Source organism: Kockovaella imperatae (assembly GCF_002102565.1).
Source record: "Kockovaella imperatae strain NRRL Y-17943 chromosome Unknown BD324scaffold_8, whole genome shotgun sequence".
Taxonomy (NCBI): Eukaryota; Fungi; Basidiomycota; class Tremellomycetes; order Tremellales; family Cuniculitremaceae; genus Kockovaella; species Kockovaella imperatae.
The window spans coordinates 159,081-182,459 of NW_019028948.1; the positions used below are offsets into that span (position 1 = coordinate 159,081).

At 52.8% G+C, this 23,379-nt stretch overlaps 8 protein-coding genes across 8 annotated transcripts; 4 read left to right on the forward strand and 4 right to left on the reverse strand.

Moving 5' to 3' along the window:
* Nucleotides 1-1,179: 1,179 nt before the first annotated feature.
* BD324DRAFT_628132 (hypothetical protein) lies at nucleotides 1,180-1,879 on the reverse strand. The gene has a single exon (XM_022016089.1). The coding sequence runs from the start codon at nucleotides 1,707-1,709 to the stop codon at nucleotides 1,260-1,262; it is 450 nt and encodes a 149-aa protein (XP_021870376.1). The 5' UTR covers nucleotides 1,710-1,879; the 3' UTR covers nucleotides 1,180-1,259.
* Nucleotides 1,880-3,904: 2,025 nt separating this feature from the next.
* On the forward strand, nucleotides 3,905-7,773 carry BD324DRAFT_651518 (glycosyl hydrolases family 38 N-terminal domain-domain-containing protein; the record flags this gene model as incomplete). Its single annotated transcript, XM_022018346.1, has 16 exons — nucleotides 3,905-3,973; nucleotides 4,024-4,321; nucleotides 4,361-4,420; nucleotides 4,459-4,643; nucleotides 4,679-5,001; nucleotides 5,038-5,449; nucleotides 5,488-5,606; nucleotides 5,640-5,757; nucleotides 5,798-5,956; nucleotides 5,993-6,111; nucleotides 6,147-6,780; nucleotides 6,818-6,926; nucleotides 6,963-7,173; nucleotides 7,210-7,358; nucleotides 7,409-7,577; nucleotides 7,623-7,773. The coding sequence occupies 16 exons, from the start codon at nucleotides 3,905-3,907 to the stop codon at nucleotides 7,771-7,773; spliced, it is 3,285 nt and encodes a 1,094-aa protein (XP_021870377.1).
* Nucleotides 7,774-11,022: 3,249 nt separating this feature from the next.
* BD324DRAFT_484658 (hypothetical protein) lies at nucleotides 11,023-13,969 on the forward strand. Its single transcript, XM_022012913.1, has 8 exons — nucleotides 11,023-11,238; nucleotides 11,280-12,487; nucleotides 12,529-12,665; nucleotides 12,704-12,921; nucleotides 12,970-13,159; nucleotides 13,214-13,302; nucleotides 13,345-13,551; nucleotides 13,604-13,969. Exons 1-8 carry the CDS (start codon nucleotides 11,141-11,143, stop codon nucleotides 13,653-13,655), a joined length of 2,199 nt encoding a protein of 732 aa, XP_021870378.1. The 5' UTR covers nucleotides 11,023-11,140; the 3' UTR covers nucleotides 13,656-13,969.
* Nucleotides 13,970-13,980: 11 nt separating this feature from the next.
* BD324DRAFT_628150 (hypothetical protein) lies at nucleotides 13,981-16,027 on the forward strand. The gene is made up of 4 exons (XM_022016090.1): nucleotides 13,981-15,282; nucleotides 15,323-15,450; nucleotides 15,500-15,575; nucleotides 15,627-16,027. Exons 1-4 carry the CDS (start codon nucleotides 14,042-14,044, stop codon nucleotides 15,970-15,972), a joined length of 1,791 nt encoding a protein of 596 aa, XP_021870379.1. The 5' UTR covers nucleotides 13,981-14,041; the 3' UTR covers nucleotides 15,973-16,027.
* BD324DRAFT_628152 (hypothetical protein) lies at nucleotides 16,028-16,740 on the reverse strand. Its single transcript, XM_022016091.1, has one exon. It carries the CDS (start codon nucleotides 16,534-16,536, stop codon nucleotides 16,036-16,038), a length of 501 nt encoding a protein of 166 aa, XP_021870380.1. The 5' UTR covers nucleotides 16,537-16,740; the 3' UTR covers nucleotides 16,028-16,035.
* Nucleotides 16,741-16,810: 70 nt separating this feature from the next.
* BD324DRAFT_485428 (hypothetical protein) lies at nucleotides 16,811-18,407 on the forward strand. The gene is made up of 5 exons (XM_022012915.1): nucleotides 16,811-17,151; nucleotides 17,200-17,324; nucleotides 17,382-17,482; nucleotides 17,545-17,933; nucleotides 17,973-18,407. Exons 1-5 carry the CDS (start codon nucleotides 16,931-16,933, stop codon nucleotides 18,316-18,318), a joined length of 1,182 nt encoding a protein of 393 aa, XP_021870381.1. The 5' UTR covers nucleotides 16,811-16,930; the 3' UTR covers nucleotides 18,319-18,407.
* Nucleotides 18,408-18,495: 88 nt separating this feature from the next.
* On the reverse strand, nucleotides 18,496-19,539 carry BD324DRAFT_580652 (DNA glycosylase; the record flags this gene model as incomplete). The annotated part of the gene is made up of 1 exon (XM_022013450.1): nucleotides 18,496-19,539. One exon carries the CDS (start codon nucleotides 19,537-19,539, stop codon nucleotides 18,496-18,498), a length of 1,044 nt encoding a protein of 347 aa, XP_021870382.1.
* Nucleotides 19,540-20,611: 1,072 nt separating this feature from the next.
* On the reverse strand, nucleotides 20,612-22,572 carry BD324DRAFT_608976 (putative monosaccharide transporter; the record flags this gene model as incomplete). Its single annotated transcript, XM_022014134.1, has 5 exons — nucleotides 20,612-21,280; nucleotides 21,342-21,773; nucleotides 21,833-22,249; nucleotides 22,314-22,345; nucleotides 22,410-22,572. The coding sequence occupies 5 exons, from the start codon at nucleotides 22,570-22,572 to the stop codon at nucleotides 20,612-20,614; spliced, it is 1,713 nt and encodes a 570-aa protein (XP_021870383.1).
* Between the last annotated feature and the right edge of the window lie 807 nt (nucleotides 22,573-23,379).

A 23,379-nucleotide genomic window follows, 5' to 3' on the forward strand; every position in this document is an offset into this window, starting at 1 on the left:
GGGTGAAGTGTTTCAATATCGGCCCAGACGTCAAAAGCCTGATAAGAGATTCGAAACTGTCGTTCTCATTCTTCGTCCACCGGAATTCGACTTCCTTTCTAGTTAATTCGGTCAATGGCTTGGCCGTTCGACCAAAATCCTTGATGAACCGTCTGTAGAAGTTGGCGAAACCCAGAAAGCTTTGGACCTCTTTCACATTTCTTGGTTGTGGCCATTCGGTGATGGACCTGATCTTCTCTGGGTCCATTTCGACACCATTGGAGTTTCGGTTTCGTTGTTGTGAAGAGTTATTGGGGCCGACTGGCGGTTTGGGTTGTAGGGTCTGATAGTCGAGGCGTTGGAGCTACTGTCAAAATCTGGCTCCCGATGGTTGCTTCTTCTTTGGGGCATCGACTTCGGACGTAGGGTGTAGAGTTTGTTGTTCGAACGTTGGGTATGGGTGATTCAGAGAATTGCTATCGAAATAGGTATAGCAATATGTATATAATGTCAAGAACAGACCTATCCGGCTCGAGGGTCCTACTTGGATAGTAACTCTCTGAATAGGGATGTCAAGCTGGGTAGCTCATAGACAACGAATATACATATTGATGAAGAAGAAAGCTTTATCTTTATGAGTCCTACTCTTATACTCGGGTAACGGCTCGGCCAGCGGAGATCGCCGCCGACCGTTCCTGACAATGAGTCCTACTCTTATACTCGGGTAACGGCTCGGCCAGCGGAGATCGCCGCCGACCGTTCCTGACAGTTGGTGAGACCCTTGCGTCTTGTAAAAAGCCACCTATATGGTTCACTTTGTAGTATGGCAGCTTGCTAGAATCATCTTGGAGATCCAGAGGGGGAGGGGGAGCTCGACGGCGCTGCGCCAGTGGTGCGGTGATTGAAGGGGGTTCCGGAAAATCCAGTCCGCCTCCAAAACATGGTGGTGACGCCGCTTCAAGTACCCACCTCCGTCCAAGAGTTTAAGGATACCATTGTTCTCACTCTTGAGGCGTCCATTTATTACAGACGAACCTTTAGCACAGATGAGCACCATTCCCACTTTGATGTAGACCTGAAGCCAGAACAGTCAGTGAAGGAGGAAACGACCAGCGTGCTGGACAATACCATGACACGGATTCGAAGCATCAGCTCTTCGTGAACTGACCTCTGGCTGGTATGATCATTCTCATATGGCATGTCCGTATGTATAGTATGTATGTATAGTCAAACTCCTGTTTGTCGCTCGAGTCCGTGAATATCACCTATCGAGGCATCACCTATCTTCGTCCACCAATGACATCGAGCCCATCGTGCTTAGTGCTTAGGCTTTTTTCGCCTGTGAGACTGACCGAATCTGAGAAATTTGTCGCTTGAACTTGAATCCATACAGGCTTCGTTCCAGGACTCCGCTTCGTTCCAGGACGCCGCTTCGTTCCAGGACTCTTGGTCGTAGGATTGCCAGTCGGATTCATCTTGCTGGGCTCCTTGTCGTCGAGCCAAAACGTCCGGATTAGATGGACCTGCCTCCGATGAAGCCCAGTAGTCCAGATTAGAAGGACCTGCCCCCAGTGATTGCCGATGTCTTGCCCAAGTGCCTTCAGGGCCGACACCAAAGGCGTGATTGTGACCAAAGATGGAATGGTCGACAGGGTGGGCTGGCCTAGCGTCATGAGGACGACGTGTGCTGACGTCTCGAGGTCGATGCAGGTCGTGGTCCCTTGAGACATCTCGGGTCGGCTGTCGTGCAGCGTTGGACTGGTCTCCGAGTCCAGGACCTTGAGATCTGGTCACACGTCGACCAGGTGGACTTTCGGGATTGACGCGGGAAGACCGAATGATTCCCGCTGCATTGGCAAGGTGTGTCACGTTGGATGCCTGAGCCAATGATCAGGCAATGCTTGTGAAGCTCGGATCTCACCGTGTCACCTGCACTGGCCTTTTTCCTTCCGCCTTGCTCTTTTTCCTTGGTTGTCAGTCTGGTGCATCGTGCCGGTCATCCTTTCGGCTTCGCCACGACGACTCTTCTGACGATGGCAGTCGAGGTTTGGAGGGCAGCAAGCTTGGCTAAAGCAGGCCCAGGTCCAGGGTCAGTGTCGATAAAGAGGTCTTCCGGCATGTCCGTTGTTTCGTCCATCCCCACCTGCATCATATCGTGGCAGAGGCGAGTCTGGTATAAGACCACATGGTCCCTCAAGAGCCGGATCATTGTCTCTTGACGCTCTCCCATGGCCTGCATGGCCAGGGTTCTCTGCTGGGCAGCGGCAGTGAGAGCCACAGGATAGGGAGGACCAGTCGGATTTGGGGGTGCCGCCGTGCCGAGGACCTTGGGCTCGATGGATGTCGGCAAACCTGTAGTGGTCTCGAGACTGTCCGCAGCCAGCTGCACAAGGTCAAAAGAGCCGGCAGCAACTGCGCTCACTTGAAGGGTCCGACGATTGTTGCCGTTGGTCTTTTCGACTACCTTGGCAAGCGTCTATCTTTTGGGGAAAGCGTTTCACGAGCTTGTGTGGCCACTTCAGGTAACCTGTAGTGATGCCAATAGGGCTTCTCCAGAGATACCCTTCGATCTCTTCTACACTATTTCGACTCACAGGCGATGCGCAGAGGCGAATTCCAACCTTTCATCACGGCCCTAAAGTATGTGGCACAGAAATCCACACCATTCTTCTCTTGCTCGGTGTCGAATGCCTCGAGCGCGAGAACACAAGAGCGATGCCACTTTGAAAGGTCTTGACCATAGCATAACACCACGTAGCAGCTGCGGAGTGGCCCCTGAGCAGTCGCAGCAGTCTATCTATTTCCCCCATGAGCTGTTCATGCCTACCTTTGCCCGTTATCGAGCAAGGACATGACCAACGAGGACCGCTCCCCACCTTGGTTGGCATTTCGGTAATGGGCAAAAAAAAGACGCGCTGCACACCGTCGCAGCTCGCTCAAATCGTCTCTTCTCTGTCTGCTCGTCGATCCCATCGATCCGTTCACCTGGCCACCAAAAAGATCGCGACAAAAAAAAATTGGCCGATACCCGGAGTCGAACCGCTGATTGGAAGTCAGGAACACATTCTGAACATTAGAAATGGTAACTCACAGGTCTCATCCACCCTAGGAAGCTCTGAGACAGAGCGAATACACCCTAAGGATACATCGTACCGTTGGACCATATCAGCTAAATCTTGGGATGTTAGACCAAGCGTTTGTGTTGTTTATAATTTGAGCCAAAACCAGCCGAAGGCTGTTTGGTTAGCTCTCTCGTCACTCGGCCTGGAGTCTGCCCAGCCTATGCAATGGTAGCGATAATCCGAAGAATCGCATTGAAAAGCTATGGCGGGGTTTAACCGAATTTGCGAGCGTCATATCCTCGAGTGGTTCGTATATTTTCCTACGAAATCCGCCATGGATGGAGTTGGGTGCTTGAGAGTTCCATGAAAGTAGTCCATCATTGCCTGAAAACGTGTGAAGCCTCTCAGTATTCGTCTTGCATGTCGATGGTGAATTCGCCGCACTCATTGCCAGAGTCCAAAGATGACTTGTCAGCCGCTCGCTGCAAGCGTAGAGGCTCTTAAGTGGTCATGTACTGCACAGTCGACTGACGTTTCTTTTTCTACAGCAACTAGGGACGCTGTCCCACAATGGGAAGTTGCGACTCGTTTCCATATCAGAGAGGTGCCACAAACGGCACTTGTCCAGCTTGTGATGTCAGTTGTGTCATGCCGCTTCACGACAACTATGAGCCAAAGCCAGCTTCGCATATTACAGTCTATGCTATGCAGACTGCCATGCTGCTCCCACAGATGAAAGGGCAAAAAACGTGGCGCCTGGAAATTAGCCTACAAACCCGGACGTCGGATCTGGTTGTGTCTCCTCCGGAAATATTTGAGTCCTTAGGGGTCTGATCCAGATCAACCTACAATCATCGTTGATCATGTGCAGGACGGCCCCCACGTATCCTCAGCTCACTGACAGGGTGAACTATCCCCTCATTCCAAACATTGTGAGAATCCGCCACGTTTAGCCGAGAGTCCGCTACTGACCCGCTCTTAGGCGCTCCAGCGGCTAGACACCTTTCTCTCTGGGCCATATGCGACGCAGGGTCTTTTGGATCAGCGGGATATCGCTCGAATCGATGATGAGAAGCATGTCAAGATGACGGGCTGGACACCTGAAAATCCACTGTCTAAGCCGACATTCAAGGAAGCCAAAGCCGCCCTGAACGGCAATCATACGAAGGATATCCGAAAGGGTCATCTGTTTGGACCGTCATGGAGCAATCACTGGCTCAAAGTGGAGCTGATGTTGCCTGAAAGCTTCCAGAATGTCTCAAAAAGCCAGGAGGTGTTATGTGAGGCTGCCTGTGCGAAACGCTTGCTCACGTGTGTAGGGGAATTTGACCCTTCTTCCGAGGCTCTGATCTTTGACGAGGAGGGAAATGCTATACATGGTGCGTTGGAGATCATCGGCCGTCCCTCATATACATAGCGATCACTGGAATTGGCAAAACTGTCGGTCCAGACGAGGATCCGACCGACTTTGGAGGCAGCAGGACAGACCATGTCATTTCGCCTTCGTCGGTAGTTGGCGGCAAGTACTCCGTTTATGTCGAGGTTTCATGTAATGGACTGTTCGGAGCAGCAACACCGGGCACGGAGATGGCTCCACCAGACGTGTGTCATTGAACGTTGCCGCGCTGACGACCTAGCCTAATCGCACTTTCCTGCTTCGGACGGCCGATATTGTGCTTCCCAATCAGCCTGTTAGGGCGCTGGCACTTGACTTTGCCATTTTACGCCAGATTGCCAAGAGCAACCGCAATCCGCTCTCGAGCCTCTCAGCAAGGGCCTTGAAGGCCTGCAATGATATCATGGATACCTATCGTCAGCCAGAGGGTCACGCGGAAGCGTTCAGGCAGGTCGTGCACACGTGTCGCCTGATCGCTGCGGATATCCTCGGGGATATCGACAAGCGGGCGCTGGTTGCTGGTCCAGGATCGGACCGGACACACGTGTGGGCCATTGGTCATTGGTAAGTCTACTTCAGGGTGTCAAGGCTGAACATCAGCCACATCGACACGGCATGGTTATGGACATACTCCCAGACGCAGCAAAAGGTCGCTCGGAGTTGGTCAACCCAGTGTGATCTGATGGATCGATATGACAACTATCATTTCGCAGCGTCGTCCGCTCAACAGTATCTCTGGCTGGAGACTTTATATCCTTCCACCTTTGCCAACGTCAAGAGACACGTTCAGTCTGGCAAGTTTCATCCTGTCGGTGGTGCGTGGCTGGAACACGATTGCATGCTCCCTTCGGGTGAATCGCTGGTTCGGCAGTACCTCTATGGCCAGCGCTATTTCAAGTCAAGGTTTGGAGAATACTGTCGAGAAGCTTGGCTTCCAGACACCTTTGGCTACGCCTCTCAGCTGCCTCAGATCCTCAGGCTAGCAGGACTGAACTACTTCTTCACCCAGAAGGTGGGCCACGCAACTTGACGCTTTTTGACACAATCCAGTTAAGCTGGAACAATATCACCAATTTCCCGTACACTTCATTCAACTGGGTTGGAATTGATGGGTCTCAAGTCCTTGCCCACATGACCCCCGTGGACACGTACAATGGCCAGTGCAACTAGTGCGTGAGCAGCCTTAACGAGCTGACTATCAGCCCCGAGATTGAGAAGGCAATGTACAATAACAAGAATCTCTCGGTGCTTGACGAATGCTTGTATCTATTTGGTAACGGCGATGGAGGTGGAGGTCCGACTCCAGATCATCTGGACAAAGTGAGCGCGAATCTACAACATCTCCCTGACTCTCATACAGCTCGAACGACTCACCTCTCTCGCCCAAACCAATCCAGAGGTTCCAGGCATCGCTCTAACCAAGCCGGCAGACTTTTTCGACCACATATGTCAAGAGACGCACAGTGGCCAGGACCTGCCGAGCTGGCGAGGAGAATTGTACCTCGAATTCCATCGAGGAGTGAGCGAAAGGAGCCGTAGCCCGCTGACACAGTAGACCTATACCACTCAGGCAAATGTGAAGAAGGGCAATCGGACGATGGAGAGGCTCTTGCGCGACTTGGAATACTTTGCCACATTAGCAAGTCTGGCTGACCCTGAGTACAAATACCCAAAGTGAGACATGTTCACAGGCGCCGACTGACATGCAGAGCCGCACTGGATGAAATGTGGCAGGACACCTTACTTAACCAATTCCACGATGTCCTCCCCGGATCCACGATCAGTCTTGTGGTGGATGACGCCCTGGCGATCTACGAGCGTCGTCAGGATCAGGCTCACGTGGAGATCTCCAAGGCGTTGAGTGTTCTCTACCCCAAGTCGGATGAAGACAGCCTTGTCGTAGCGGATGCTGTTCCACAGCTGGCCCGCTCAGAAGTCATGCGGGCATCCGAAGGGAGGCACATTCTCGTTGAGACAGACTCATACGGAGTGCTCCAAGAGATATCCGCTTCCGACATTGGCGCTCCAAGGGCATACAAGGACGGTCAAATGTACAAACTTGAGAACGGTGACTTCAGCCTGACCATTTCTCATGGTCGGATCACATCCCTGGTCGATCTGCGGCTTGAAAAGGAGCTCATCCATCCGGGCCCTGGAGCCTCTACTGGTGGCCTGATGTTATACGAAGATTATCCGCTCAAGTTTGATGCTTGGGATGTCGAGGTGTATCATCTCAACAGCTTTGAGGCTCTCGAATTCGAGGACATCTACGCTCGACAAGATTCGCTAAGAGCGAGCCTGAAGGCTGTCGTGACATTTGGCGACTCCCAAGCTACTTTGACTGTGAGCCCGAGTGATGCCTATCACTGACCGGCCCCAGTTTTCAGTCGATGCCGTGTCTCGTTCTCACAAACAGGACTCCGATCGGCGTTCCTCCATTCGCATCGAAGCCGACATCGATTGGCACGAAACACACAAAGTCCTGAAGTGTGGGTAGCTTTCCTTACAGCTCGCTGAATCCTCAGTCGCCCTGCCTATCGATGTGCACTCTCCTCATGCAATCTTTGGCACACAGTTCGGTCTCGTCGAGCGTCCGACGCATCGAAACACGCTGGCAGACCAAGCCAAATTCGAAGTTTGTGGCCATTTGCTCGCGGACCTTAGTGAACCCGGTTACGGAGTGTCTCTCGTCGCCGCCCACAAATACGGATACGCGGTAGAAGGCAACACGATGAGGTGGGACGAGCATAGTAGCCTGTGCTGACAATCTAGATTAACTCTACTGCGGTCGCCGACATCGCCTGACGCCCACGCAGACAGAGGTCACCACACCTTTGACTTTGCCATTATGCCTCATGTTAGCTCGCTCCAACAGGGAGAAACATATCGTCAAGCTTTGGGCTTCGTCAACCCGCCGTACTGTGAGTGCTATCCGGGGAGGATCCCCGCCACAGGCACTGATCCATGGCAGTGCTCACTGGCGTGCGTCAACGCGAGGGGCCTCACGTACGTTTCCAGATCGACGGACAAGAGAGCAAGAGCATTGTGCTGGATACGGTAAAGCGCAGCGAAGACGGTGATGGCGTTGTGCTGCGACTCTTTGAAAGTCTCGGCTGCCGTGCCAAAGGCGTACTGTCCATGTGAGCAGAGCCCGTAGATGGCTATCTTTGGCTGATACGCTTTAGCTCTGGGATTCGAGCCAGAAGAGCTAAATGGGTCAATATCCTCGAGGAGCCTATCGAAGACGTCTTGTCAAATCTGTCACGGGATCGAGACGTTAAGATTTCTCTTGATTTCCGCTGCTTTGAAATCAAGACGCTGCTCCTCACCCTCTGAAGTGCATGTCCGCGGTCGCCGGAAGCATATAAAGGGCAGCAGTGATCAGCTGACATGGCTGTGCCCGTAAATTGGCTTCAGGGTTTCGAGAAATTGGAGAGTCTAAAGTCTGCTTGGCAGCTCATACTCGGAGATAGAGCCATTCCATGCAGCGAGATTCTCCCCTTATAGCTCAATGACGTCTCAAGGCGAGTGTGTCATCTTGACATTTCCCCCAGCCGAGGTTTAGATCTTGAGTAGGCCGGAGCTTTCGCCCGGATCCCCACCGATCATATCGCCAATCTGATTTGCCTTTCCTGGTACATTCTTGAAATGGAGTCACGATCGACAAAAAGGTGGCGTCAGGATAACGATGGCTTAGGCGCCACAAGCAGCTCACGCACGGGCAGCGGAGCGACAAGGTTCGACATGACCATCTACGGGATCCCCTCTCTCTCTGATAAATAATTCGAAATGTCTTTGAAATAAACTTGGCTTGCTCGACCCCCTGTCCCGTTGGTCGTTCTGGTTCCTGAGATATTGAAAATGTCAAAAGGCCGGAGATCTCGCCTTATCGACTCAGGATTTGTGGGAGGCAGTCGGTCTGGCGTTCGCGGCTCCCCGATTTGTGGCTCTGTACCAGATATCGACGGATGCGAAGATGAAAAATGTTCCTTGACTGCGAAAGTCGCCACGGGGGCGTCCGTCCTGGTCCCAAGGCAGAGAGACGCACGGATAATTTACCATAAATCCGCTGGAGGAGTCCTGTATAACCGGTGTCTGTGACAACAAAGTACAGCCATGCACAGTACTTTTAGATGAAAGATAATGCTCCAAAGGTCTAGACTTGCTATGATGCGCAGATAGCATGCAAACCGCAAGTTCCGGAGTAAGTGTCATGGACGAGATGGGTTCGATTGGAAAATCGCCATTGCGCACACATATTGCTGCCAAAAAATTTCGCCGGAGCTGGAGGGGCAAAAAAAGGACGAGTTTAAAAATTTTTCCCTTATGTGTTCTGGCCCGGGAGGGGGGGACCTCGAATATCCACTTAGAGCAATTCATAGCCCTCGGGACAGTCTCGTTGCAGGCTGCTGAGTGCTTGCCGCCGCCGCCGCTGCAGCTGCAGCAGCAGCAGCTGCTGCTGGTGGTGGTCACAGATTCGCTGCTTCAGCCGGTGGAAACTATTCAGGGAAAAGAAATTCTCCAGGTCTAGATGTCTTGGGTCTACTGCCCTCATAGCTGTTTAGCAGGTTAATAAATCGGGCTCATGTTGGGAATCATCCTTAAACTGACCAAGTAGTGGTAGACTTTGGTAGCGACCAAAAGGTCCAATCGTTTCATCAGCTAGACACACGTCTTACCACACATTTGGACTTTGGAAGCCTCGACACCTTGGAATCGACATTTGTGCCCATCCGACGATCCAAACCGAGTAGCACGGGCAGGTGGACGAGGGAAAAGAGGCGCTCGAAACTGCCGAGGAAAATCTATTTGCAGATCCTCGTCTTCCCTATCGCCAAAGCTATCTGAGTGATCTGTCATGATTCTGGGCACTGTGTAGAGAGGGTTCTTACGTCGGTCTAGAGGATTTCTTCGAATTTGGGGAGCTCTTGCTTTTGGGATCTTTCGGCAGTCTCGACATTCTTCCACTTTGTGACATTAGGTCATCTCTGGCTTGTCCTGGATCTTTTGGGCTTCGAGCTTGGTACCAACTGGACATTGCTTCTCAGGTCATCGTCGGATCTCTTGTCTCCCGTCAATCTCCTTGCTACAAGCTCGATTCTCATCTGTGATCAGCCTACGCCAACCTTCTGAGTAGGCCATTCGCCTCAGTTGAGCGGTCGAAACTTGCAGGTCATTCACCCGTTCAGCCCCGGCAATTGACCGAATCCATATCACACCAGATCCACTGGTACTTGCAACCTCGACTGCTACTCGACATCGCCATATTGCTTCCCCACTTTCATTCCGGGCATTTCGGATCGTCCGCTCAATTTTCCGGACTTCAAAGACACTCTCGCATCACTCGTTCCCCAACAGCGTCAACAAAGAGGACATTCGCTGAATCCCTCCTGCCTTGGCTTCTCTTGTCTGTGCAGACTTCTCCCTGTTACACGCGGACGTCTCGTTGAGGTTGTCATCAAGTGAGTCCCTTTCCGCTGTTAGGCTCCTTTCAGGCAGTCTCGCTTGTCAACAACCCCACACACACACTCTCTCTGCCATACTCATACAAACCCATCACCTACCAATCTCACCGTCTCTCTGCTGACACTCACCTACCTCAGCCTCTTCGAGCCGTCTCAACATTGACAAGACGTCCAACCTGCCTGCTACACCCCCGCCTCACCCCAACATCTCTCTTCATCAAAGTGCAGCTTCCTACGAGTCCTCTCCAGGCAGTGGGATCTACTCTCAATCTCAATACAGTGGCCACAGTGGCCAAGGCCACCAAATCCCTCCATTTGGTGGTCATCCACTATCGGCCACTGCGACGGGGATCAATGGACTCAAAGGAGACGTCTGGTTGACAACGCCTTCCACGAGTAATCCTCCTTCACCTTCCACGTGAGTCATTGGACGGTACCTGCTTGACTCTGCTTGAAGCTGACGGCGTCCTTCTGCCAGCATTGCGTCCACATCCGACAGTCAGGCCGGGGACTACTTGACCCGAGGCGAATCTACGGATACTTCAGACGCGCCTTCGGATCGGCCTCGAAGAAGCCTTTCACTGTCCAATCGAAACTCTACTACCACCCGCCACCGTCACGCCCTGTCATTGTCCATTCCTCCTGCTCTCTCGTCTGGCATCACATCTTCTCTCCTGTCACCGTCATCCTTGGCAAGTTCAGGTGCTCCCTTCACAGACTCGATCGGTCACAACACCCACATTGGACACGATTACTTTCAATTCGACGAAGCTTCTCTGCCATCCTCGACGGAACCTCACGGCGACACTCTCGCGTACAATCAGCCCTTCACAGGCTATCGACTGCCAGCTTCGCAGCCCTCCAGCCCGGTCCACAGCGCCTGTCTGCCACAAGAGCCTTACACGAGTCAACCAGGCAGACAGCGAGGCGCCACCTTTAGCGGTGCGTATCCCGCTGTGGACCTGAGCACATACCCCACCGTGACGTCTATACCTCCCCATCTGGCGTTCACCGCCATACGGTCACCTACTCAGCTGTCATCGGTCGTCCCTTCCGTCTCGGCGAGTCCTATCGTTACTACCGATACTGTTAGACTCAGCGACCAGGGCTACTTTGCGAGCGCTGCTGCGGCGCAGCTCAATGCGGCACTCGGGTCACACCATGGTTTAGTGAATGATCTCTCGACGCCCACGCCTGGCGGATCCATTGCTCCCCCCGACACAGCCAGGAGCGATGACATGGCCATCGACAGCAGTAGTGCTGAGTTGAGCGGAATGATGGCCAAAGATCTGGTCATGTCCAACGAGATGCACGACAAGGCGGTGCTGCTTGATCGGTGCGTTGAAAGTGCTTGGGCTTTATGCTGACCTCGATCAGAATCCTAAACAATGCGCAGCATATTGCCAACAACGCTCAGTATGCCAAAGAAGCCTTGCTGCGTGGCGAGGACGTTGACATGTCCACTAATCTCGGTTATCTGTCACATCAGCTGGAAGCCGCCAACGAGCTTCAAATGCCCTCCGCCGGTCCTTCTACTGTCTCGCCGGTCCGACCTGGCACAGCCCAGCAAATGTACCAGAGCTCACCCGGATCTCAGCCAAGTATGACGCAAACAGTCTTGCAAGGAGGTTTGCTCCCGTCATTACCGGTCGATGCGGGTCCTTCCCGAATGCAACGGTCAGGAAGCAATGCCCAACCTCCATCCATCGTACCTGGCCATTACCTACAACCGTCATCCACCGGGTCGTCTTCAGAGTATTCCTCAAACGGCATGATCCCACAGCCGCCTCCACTCATACATTCGCACTCTTATCCTCTCACAGCGCATCCCCAGCACATCATGGCCACATCACCCATCAGTCCAGTTCGCGCCGCCCAGGCATTCGTCCCGGCTCCTATAGTCGTGCCCGGAGTCAGCGCCGCGCACGCCCCAGTCGTTTCCTCACCTCTGGCCACAATGCCAGTGTCCAGAGCAACGACCCCTCCACCTTATCATCACCCAGTGCAGCAGTGGATCAACATGTCACCCGGCATGATGCCTGGGGAAGGCGTCATCGTGCCTCATGCGCCGCACGCCCATCCTCCACCACCACCACCACCCCACACCCAATCAATGCCCGACGTGACGCTGGCTGGAAGGCCCTTGCCAGTCGTCGATGGTCCTCAAGTCATTAACGGCGTGCTTTACAGTCCCACTGGTTCAGTCATGGAGGGCAGACCCGTAATCAATCGTGCGCGATCCGCGTCCATGAACAAAAACGCCTGGGGAAATCTGAACCGTATGACCAGCAGCGCTGCACCAAGCTCTTCGACTCCTGCTGTGTGGCCATCTCGGCCTCCGTCCCCTTACACATCATCATCCGATTCGGAAGATGATCAGCCCAGACAGAATAAGCGGAGAAGGAGTACTACTGGGAAGCCCCGTCGTATGACATCTCTGTCAAGGGATACCAAAGCCGCCGGAGGCGATGAGGGTGACGATGCGCCGGATATCTCTGCCTTGACCGGTCCGGCTATATCGGAAGACGTTCGAAGGCAGTTGGATCAGATCTTCGAAGAGTTCTTGAACCGCATATGTTCAGATTGTGAGTCGTTTCAATGCTTCAGAAGCTCATGAATTTCGTAGTGGAGGCCACCGATAGCAAAGGCGAAAAATTGCATCAGGTCCTCATGGCGAAGAAGATGCAAAGATTGGACGAGTCAACGGATTACCGACCGTTCAAATTTCGCATTCAAGCGTTCACCAATGCCTTTCAAGAAGAGGTGAGCACGCCTGTGAATGTCGGCTCTAATAATGTCAGCTTCTGGCCCGTGGCATTACTGAGGAGACCATGTCTTCGAAAAAGATCAAAACGTATCTGTGGCGCCAGGACCTGATCGCGCGTTTCAATGCCGATGGCAAAAAGGCAAAGTCCAAGGGGAATCATATCTGGAACATTGACGCCAAGAGATTGCCGAATGGGACTTGGGTCTTCCGGCCATTCAAGCGGAAGATCATGGGCCAACCTTCGTCCTTTGCGTAAGTCCGGACCCTATTCCCCAGGATAGCCCTGACTTGTCCGTGCAGCCAGATTAACGAGGTCTACGAATGGGAGCCCAAGATCTGGGATCCCCAAGCGCCTTCAGAGAATATCAAGCCAACCTTTTCCTCGCCACCTGGCACTCTACCATCGTGGTTGAGATGGGAAGATGGCCTGAGACTGACGGGTACCCCAACGGAGCCGTCGAGTCCATTCACCGTCACTGCTATTGCCGAGGTAGGTCAAGCGTCAAGCAGGATGCAAAGGTCGAGCGTATGCTGAATGTGCCAGTTTACCGACATTGGGGGAACAAAAGTGACGCTCGATACATCCTTCACCCTTCAAGCGGTGCTGCAGAGCTTCATGCCGATTGTGGACCCGTATGTCATGAACTGCCATTTGACCATGCTGATGAGATGCAGAGCTGTCATATTTGCCCAATCCCAAGCACAAGCACAAGCACAAGCTCAAGCTCAAGCTCAGGCCCAGGTCCAGGCTCAAGCTCAAGCAGAGGTGGCGGAAAGTCAGACTCAGCACGAGAGCTACCTCTCCGCATCTGGCTCAATGTCACAATCGTATCCGGCTCACGTTTGGGATTATGGAGACGGTATCGAGATACCCTCGCCAATGTGAGCGAAACCCGTTGGGCTGGACAGTCTGTACTGACGCTACGACCCTCAGATTCGGTATATCCTCTGACAAGATGACTTACCCTCAACCGGGATACCAATGACCCAGTGTGACTTCTAGGTCATGCTCTGTACTTGAGTTTTGGGATATTCTTGGGCGTTTACAAAAGTTTGAATAAAAAGTTGCAATCGGTCCAGATTCAATGTGGGCCGCTGGATTGTTTTGTACACTAGAGGCATGCTGGAGACAGGAGACGGGTGAGGGTGAGCGTGAGGGGAAGGGAGAATACAGCTGTCAGAAGATGGAATCAAGAGAGAAGCACAAATCAAGGTCTCCCTACATCGCATGCAAATCAATGCTCGAAAGGTGTTTCTCGCGGCAGATGACCTCCACTTTGACTATTCCGAAATGCATTGATGACTATGATCCCGATCGTCGATCATACCATCTCGCTCGCCGCATCTGTGGGTCGTCGTCCTTCCTTCTGGCATGGCCGATGGCGATGGGAATCTCGCCTTGCTTGCATCTATTCTGGAGCCCAGCGTCTTCCCGATCTCTCAGCTGTCAAAGGCGTTGAAGAGATCAAAGGGTGATGTCGGGCGAGCGGCAGAGGACTTATTGCTCGAGTCGAGCGACACGACTGGTAGTGGACCAAGCCAAACGGATCGGCGTCTTTCAAAGAGTAGAGGAGTCAATACCACCCATGCGACGCTCAGCTCTTGGCTGTGCAAGCGAAAGGAGCCCGATGCAGAATCTACCCACAACCGCTCTCAGGATCTGCCAGCCGACGATGTAGAGCATACAAGGAAAAAATCGAGGTCGGTTGACGGCGTGTCTCAGTCGCCTGCCAAACCTGCTGTGGTGGATCTGCTCAAGATACTACGCCAGCCTGCGACGAATCTTCAACTTCGCAATGCACCACAACGGGCTGTTCACCTGGCGACCCAATCCTCTATCGATCGGCATAATCTACCGCTTTCCTTCCTCCCTTCGCCGTTATCTGCCTCCCTTGCCTCGGCCCTTTACTTGACCATGATGAAGGAATCAGAAAGCTGGGATCGACATCGGTGGTATCTTGCAGGCAGATGGGTCGAGAGTCCGCATCTGATGACGGGGTATCAGAGGCGAGCGGCGGGGGATGACAGTGGTCACGCGAGTGAGGGGAGCGCCGTCGAGCTCCAGAGCGAGAGCTACAAGGGTGTACAGCAGGATACTACAAATGGATCACTGAAAGTGGGAGTGGAATTGACCAACCCTGAAAGTGGTCCACATGATGGACAATACTTCTACACTGGTTCAGAACTACCAACGGACAAACCATATCCTCCTCTTCTAGCTCACGCCGCAGACCTCATCGAAGAGCTCGTCAATGTCCATCTTGCCTCTCGGCCAAGGTACCCATGGGAGTACGCCGGACCATGGTGTGCCAATCGCTGTGGGAGTAATCGATACGATGGATCAGCGTCGACAGTCGGATGGCACGCCGACTCGTTGACTTACCTTGGACCATACTGTACAATTGCGAGTTTGAGTCTAGGTACACCGAGAGCTTTCAGGCTCCGAGAGACCAAAGCTGTGGATGCGAGTCTGGCTCAATTGTCTAGCAAATCCACGTCGGGGGAAGACAAACGTGCAGAGGGGCAGAAGGACATTCGAACCTATGAAGTAACTTTGGGGCATAACTCGTTGATCTTGATGGATCCAGGATGTCAGGAACGATTCAAGCATACGTGAGTGTGGGTAGAAGGCAACGCGTTGATGGCTTCCAAGTGTACCACCCCAGAAGGCCCTTGATATCTTTCGGCCAACATTCGACCTGGATCAGAATCCAATTCCCGTGGCTGAGCAGCGAGGCTACACCAGCCGAATCAACATCACTTTTCGCTTCTATCGACCCGGTGTGTGATGTACCTTAGGTGGCCTGCCCTAACTGACCTGCTCTCATAGACTTTCAGCCGTTCGCAGGCGAGGGGCCCTTTGGCAAAAGAGAAGGCACACCGCTGTGCAAGTGTGGCGTTCCGGCGTGAGTTTGCTCAGCTAGCCTTCGATCCCCAGCTGACAACACCGTTATCAGTCTTCTCAAAGCTGACCAGAAAGCCAAAGTCAGGACTGGGTTGCGAAACTCGCCACGGAAACGGATAGCGCTGGAAAGATCAGCAGATGCCTCGCCCAGTAAGCGGATCAAGATGGATGAGGAGGTGGCGGTCAGTGACAGTGCGGACGGCCCTGCGGATGCCGACCTGAAAGGCGAAAGCACCGAAGTCCCGTCGCCCTCGATCGTTGACGACGACATGGTGTTCTTCTGGCAGTGCCAGACCCCTGGCCAGACTGGTGATCTCAAAGGTTGCGGGTTTTTCAAGATTCTCGATATGCGAAGTGAAGGCCGGGGTCCATGTATCATTGACGGGATCATGCCATAGATAGCCTGGACCCATGGCCTTAAGCCACTGTACACATACATGTAGCCATTACAAGACCACTGATCATTCGTCACTGTCATCTTGACCCAAGCCTTGATCGTCATTATCAGGCTCATCCTCGTCCTCGTCCACAACATCACCGTATTCGACATCGCCTCGATCGTCCATCGTCACGTCGCCATCTCCTACCCCGCCTTCCATCTCATCCTCTTCGTCAAGCACATCTTTGCGTTCTTCCTCTTCTTCAACCTGTGCTCCCTCCTTCTCCGATGCTTCTGCCGCCTCAGCCTCAGCAGCCTCTGCTTCCCTTTGTAGCCTCTTCAGCTTTCTTTTCTCCTCTCTCCGTCTCGCCCTTTCCTTTTCTCTCCTCTCCTCTTCAGTGACATCGACGACTCCACATTCTACACCGAGGGCGTCGGTTACTCTTTCGATCTGAGTGCGAGAAGTCGACGGGGGAAGGTGCATGATAAAGGACGACAAGTGGTTGTAGGTATCAAGAGTGGAAATTCTATGAGCGTGGCCCACTGTACGGATCAGCAGAGGTGGTTCCAGTTGCCTGTCCATGGTGATTCGTGGTACCCAAGGTAGATTCAAGGACAGGTCAGGCTAGATTGATGGAGGGGAGGATCGGGCAGGTGTTCGAGGACGTCGGTATCTAAATTTCTGTATCGACCGATTGATCAGGTCGAGGAGACAACAAGTACACGAGAGCCTGCGATGGTAGTCTAGTGAACCCAATGAGTACGGCGATGAGGAAGATGCTGAGAGGTTGACTGCAACTTTTTTTGAAATTTGAGCTGCTGAAAAAGTGGAGGTCGTACTTTTCCCCTAAGTTCCCCCCCAAACTACTCTCGACGTTCGCCTCGACAGCTAAAACGACGCTGAGAGTGACACGGCCAGATCGGCGGAGGAGGGATTGTATCGCCAGAAGACTGCTTACTCTCGGTTCATCGGGCTCATGAGTAGCTCGCACGAGCTTGTAGCAGCTGCCGTCGCCACTACTGCCGCCGCCGCTGGTGCTGGTGGTTCTTCCTCCACTTCTGACCAGGGTTTCGCGACTCCCTCGACGACCGCCTATTCGTCAAGACACGGGACTGAAGGTGGTGGTAGCGGAATGACAGCTGTGACGATGAATGAAGAGGCAGGTCATGGTGCTGAAAGCTCCAAGATGGCCATAGAGTAAGTCGACTTGCTTCTGGATCTCCGAACTGACTGTCTCTCCCTCAGAGGAGGTGATTCCGCTACGCACGCTATGGGATTCTCCGACTACATTTGGAACGTTGGATACCTTCAAGCGCAATGGACAGATGTCCAGCTTGTCTTTTTCGATCAGTCGATCAACCTGCATCGCAGTGAGTCTTCCTCAATGAGATCGGTCGTAGGAAACACATCTCACGAAACTCTCTCAGTCGTCCTCTCTAGAAGTCCATATCTCGCTCAACTTATGGCTCCTCATCCTCCTGGAACATCCATCAGGCTATTACTCCCAGATCTTAACATCACTTCCACCGTGAGATGATGCCGTCTGGGTCCCTCCTTCCTGGCGCTGACTTTTTCTTCCCCCCCCCCCAGTCAATTCACATCGCCCTTCAGCATCTCTACAACCCCGCACTCCGTCTAGTCGATTCTTCCAACGCTCGAAGTGTACTTGCTACAGCATACATCTTCGGAGGCATGTCTGAGCTTGTTCAGCATGCTTATAGAATCATCCGCCAGTCCTTCTCACCCTCAAATATCGTAGACAACATTCACTGGCTCGGACAACATTCAACTGGACCCTCTATTTCAGGCACGCCTGCGTCCATTGATTCACCATCATCACGTGGAGGTCTTGCTTTTGGAACGTTAGATGGAGGCGACGGTGTATCCAGTCCACGGAGTCAGTCGTCTGTTAGCGGATGGAGGGAGGCAGCGCAGACTGCACCGTATGGAGAGTGGTCCAGTCGTTTACGAGATGATATGTGAGCGCGGGATCTCTCTGCATCTGCTGATCTCTCTAGGACCGACTATCTCATCAACATCTTCCCAGCATCTCTACCTGAACCCCTCTCAAGCGATCCCACTCTTTTCAACATCTACTGCCAATTGCCGTACGATCTCTTCAAACTTTGTATAGAGTCCCCAGACCTCCCTATAGGAACCACTCAAGCGAGGTTCACATTCGCGAAAAAGGTCATTGCGCAACGGAAAAAGCTCGCCGGAGCCAACAAAGGTGCTTCTGGGCCATTGATGGAGGAGATGGTTCTTCTCGCTGTCGGGACCGATTCAGGCAGCGTGGAAATTACACGGCGACCGAAGAAGGGCAAAACTACGTTGGTTAAAGCAGGTCCTGGAGTCGCAGCATAGGTGTTTAAGGCAAGCCGGAGCGAGGAGAGTGACGTGGATCACAGCGATAGCGCCTGGCACAGCACAGTCAGCTGGTCAGCCAAAATCGTCGGCAATCGATGCATGGCATGACATGCAGCTTGGCCATATGAAGTCAAAGTATGTACAACGCTTCGCCCGCCTTTCCTGACCTGGGCTTCAATCCTCTTCCTTGACTTGGTCCTTCACATCGTCCTCGTCCTCCATCTCCTCCTTTATCTCCTGCTTCAACCCCTTTGGAGCTTGATCTCTGAACGCTTTTCTCAGCTCACACTTTCCCGCCGCTCTCCCTCCCGCCTTGCACTCGTCGCATCGCTTGCCATGTGTGACGATGAGAATGTGCAAGCCGTACTTGTGTTCGTCCGGTATCCTCCGATTCAAATGATGATATGTCTGTTCTCGATTCGCTTTTGCCGGTGTCCATCCTAAGAGCTTGGTGATGCGGAACACGTGCGTATCCACCGCAAAGTCGTCCCTGCATAGGCAGAACAATAAGACACAGCTAGCTGTCTTTGGTCCGACTCCATCGAACGAGAGCAGCTCCTCCATCGCATCTTCTGTCGAAGCTTTGTGAAGATGATCCAGCGAATAATGTCCATACTTCTCGTATACTTGCTCCAGAATCTTGATAATGACCTTGGATTTGACCACACTAAGTCCACCACACTTGATCGCCTCTTGTAGTTTTGGCTGACCACCCTCCACAATCTCCTTCCATTTCAAGGCTCCACCGTATGCCTCGTTCATGCTCATCATCGCTCGTGAGGAATTACTATCCGAGGTGTTCTGCGATAGGATCGTCCTGACCAGAGCGTCGAGAACTGAAGGACTGTCTCCGCATCCTGCTCGATTGGTCGGTGCAACTATATTCGCCGGTCGTTTCCGAGCCCCGTGGAGTGAAGAGAGGATTCTGTGCGCTAAAGCGCATTCATCAGGTAACGGACGATGAAAGGTTGGGAAAGGTTCCAATTCTATCGATTTGGTATGCTTGTGCCTTTTTCGACTCGCCAAGGTATCTTTTGACGGAGAGACAGTCTCATCCTTGACGGAAGTGAGAGGCTCATCTTTCACTGTATCCGGTTCATCCTTGATCGACTTTGGGATCGGGGACGACGGTGCAGATCGTTTACCCAGGACTGGAGAGGATGGAGACGCGTTGACTGCCGTTCGCTTGGATATACTTCTGGTGGATGCTCTGACCATGGTGTAGGCTGTGACTGTCCTCGGGGAGAGCAGCATACAGAGTGGACCTCAAAGATGCTACCCAGCCAATCTTCAGGACGCCGTGGTGGTGATCGACGGCCAAATGACGCAAAAATATGTATCATCGGATCCGAATTTGACCGAATCCCCGCCAGAGCGGGGCGGTGGGTGTAGAGTGAACGCGTCGAATGCGAGCGTGATCGAGCTGGACATGGATGAGCACTGATCGAGCCGGAGCACGCCCCACCTCCAACGAGAGACATGGTCTGTACACGTCAGAGCTCCTGGTGGCTTTAAATTCCGACGTTTCCGCCATTGCTTGACTTGGTTTTTCTTCCAATACCGTCCAGTGTTGGCTCTTCCGCGACGCCTCGACAGGCTCGCAGTCTGACTATGAAGCCCATCTGGCATCGAGACACCCGACCTTTAGAGATGCTCCATGTGTCTCCTGTTTGTCTCTGGTCATTGGTCCGATCAGCAGAACTGGTGAAGTTGAGGCGAATCGTAAGCTGCCACAATCACGGGTTCCGCCGTTTGGGGGAATCGTTCATCACACCCCACCATTCACTCATTCACGGGCAGGCTCTCACCATGATCCTTCTGGTAAGCTCAAATGGGAAGTGAGGAGGCCTAGAAGAGGTTAGCATGATCCTTGACCGACCCAAAGATTGGTCATGATACAATCGCACTGAGAAACTTCGGACGTGTGGTAAGGCCAGGGGGAACATGCTAGCATTCGCGTTTGCAATGCAGCAGAACGCTTTGCGCACAATCGCCCTTACATACTGCCTACGACGAGACAATGGTCGCCCGCAGCTCTGAGAAGACCTGGCGGGAGAGATATTGATCCAATCCATCGCCCAAGGCGCACCAAACTTTCTAGCTAGATCTCGAGTCTCGTCAGTCCCTGCTTGTCAATCGGAGAATGCAGCCGACACTATGTGCTTGGATTCTGAATTCTGCTGTACGCGACCGACTGCATCTTTTGGCTGCCGAATCTACACATCTATGTCTCTATAAAATGGGGCGGACGCGACTTGCGCGTCTAATCACTCCCTGTACAAACCTTGGCCTACTGCCTGTTCTCCGACTCGGACTCCGGCTCTGCAGGAGGAATAGTCGTGTCAAACGTCTCTCCAGAAGCTGAACTTCGCCTGGATCGACCCATCTCGGCATCGGCCTCTACTTCATCGTGGATGCCGTACCTCTCCGTCAATGTCTGGATCTGGTGATCTGTCAGAGGCGGTAATTGTCCAGCGACGACCGTTGGTCGTTCTTGAACAATGTGAGCATGGGCAAAGAGCACGTCCAACTCTTCAAGAGATCTTCCCGTGGTCTCGGGGTAGAAGAACCAGATGAAAGGGAGGAAAATCATGTTGGCAACGGCGAAAAGAAGGAAAGTGTAGGCGCCAATAGAGGCAGTCATCGTAGGAAGGACCTGGACGACCAAGAAGTTGGAGAGCCAATTCGTGCAAGTACTAATAGCGTTGGCTTGGGTTCGGACCTTCATAGAGTTCAACTCGGCAGGGTACAGCCATGGCAAAGGTAGCCAGGTGGCACCGAAGAAAGCGATGAACAAGTAGAGGCCGAAAGCTCCTCCCTTGGCGGCTTGACGGGATCCATTGACCAAACAACCAAAAGTGATGAACATGGCGACACCTTGACCGACTGTACCGATGAGGAAGAGCTTGCGACGGCCAACTTTCTCGACAAGGAAGAAAGATATGAGAGCAAAAATGGCCTTTTGGGAAAAAAAGAAGCATCAGCAAGAACGTCAACGTTCCAAATGCCATTTCACCCACGTAGACAACGGCGAGGACACCTCCGAGGATAAGAGCCAACTCTGTCTCAAGGTCAAAGTTGTCTTCAAACAGCTTTGATGAGTAGTAAATGACGGCATTGCAACCTCCAAGTTGCTGGAAAAGTTGAGTCGAGGCTCCGACGATGGCTCGTCGGAAGTGTTGGTTCTTGCCTCCCTTGAGGATCTCAGCCTTTCTAGCGACCTTCTTAGACAGCTGTGCCGCGACACCCTCAGAGATCATTTTGGATTCCGCGACGGCAGCGGGGTCGGTGAGTGAGACACCTAGAAGAGCGGCGACGACTCGGTTGCCTTCTTCGACGTGTCCGTGGGCGATGAGCCATCGGGGGGATTCTGGCAAGACCAAAACTCCTCCAATGAGAACGAGAGCAAAGACGATCTGAAAGGCGATGGGAAATCGCCAGCTGACCGAGGACTAGAGAAGCCATGAGCGACAAGTTGGGGCCATTTATCGACAAGTCTATAAATACTCACGTTGATGAATGACAAGCCAAAGTCGATCCAGTATGCGATGACTGTACCGACGGCAACTGTACTAGCTTCCATGCAGATCAAGAATCCTCTGTTCTTCGCTTTGGACGACTCGGCGACCCAAGAAGGGATGGTGGCAGTGTTCATTCCGTTGCCTACCCCCGTGACCACCCGGGAAATGATGAATTGGACGAATCCACCGACGTTTCCTCGTGGAGATCCTGGACCAAACGACGTGACGGAAATGATGGTGCCAATGATCATGATGACTCCGCCCATGAGCATCATTTTGCGTCGACCCATTCGTTCGCCAATGAAAAAGGAGAGAAGCGCTCCGAAAAACGCGCCGACCTCGTACACGGAAGTGACTGTTCCTTGTATAGTACCGGCGTGAACATCATTAGGGTTTCGTTGTCGCGTCTGAGCCGGATGATCAGCTCCATGATCACACAAAGTCCGAGTCAGTCAAAGTAAATCGGCTCACAGCTGGGAACTCTGTATTGAATTGCTTGCTAGCTGAGTGCGGGGTCAGTAATCGTTTTATCGTACCGCGAGTGGCTATCACACGATTTTGACTCACCAATGATACCACTCATGAGACCTTGGTCATATCCGAATAAACTGAATCCAATGGTGGCGGTCGCAACCACAGCGTACAGTAACGGGTTACCGGTCAACCCAGCGTACTTGACGGGACCGGTCGAACTCTTTGAGATCTTTTCGTTAGAAGATGAGGCTGACATGGCGATGGCAATGTCTGGATTGGCCACTTGACTTGTTGGTGGTGGGATGACTCAACTCCACGGGGGATGGGGGGATGTGACTTATATACTCCTAGCGCTAGTCCAAATTCTGAGCTATCGGATAAGAATCCGGTATAAGCCCGTCTTCTATCCGAAGAAGCAAAGGTGTGGGAGGCGCAAGGGGCAGGATTGTTGGACCAACGTCCCTGAGGGTCATCCAAAAATTTTCATCCCCCTTCGGTTGGTACCAGCGCAGCTAGAGAACATGGGTACTTGGCCCGTGGACAACGTCCCCTGTACCCCCATCCAATCCATATGAAAATTTTCGAGGTGTTTATTGTGACACTAGAGTGACATCATTCCCGAAACTCAGCCGTCGGCAGTGGTGTGCACAAGACAGCATGCGAGCTCGTGTGATGATGGGGGTGCTGCGTGCTTCTCCCGCTCAAGGTCCGTCCATGGAGCATTCCCCTCATTCCCCCTTGTTCTCACAACGTGAGAACCCACTTAACTCCTCCCAACGCGTCGGAGCGGAGACTGACACTGACACCGGTTGCAAGATCCAAGGAAGATCAGTTTGTTAAAAAACGCCTCTTACGGCCGATCACCGGAAGGATGAGTGGCGTTGAGTTGGAGCGAGCATATCCGCGTGTGAATATGCTTTATCATACTGGGTATGTTCTCTGCTTTGTCTTGTGGGCAGGCTCCATTCCTTCTGTGGCCCTCCCGACCGGGTAGCCAAGTCCCTAAGCCTCCCCCCTGAACAATGCATGCTTGAATTGGTTGGGGGATCTGTCTATAGCCGCA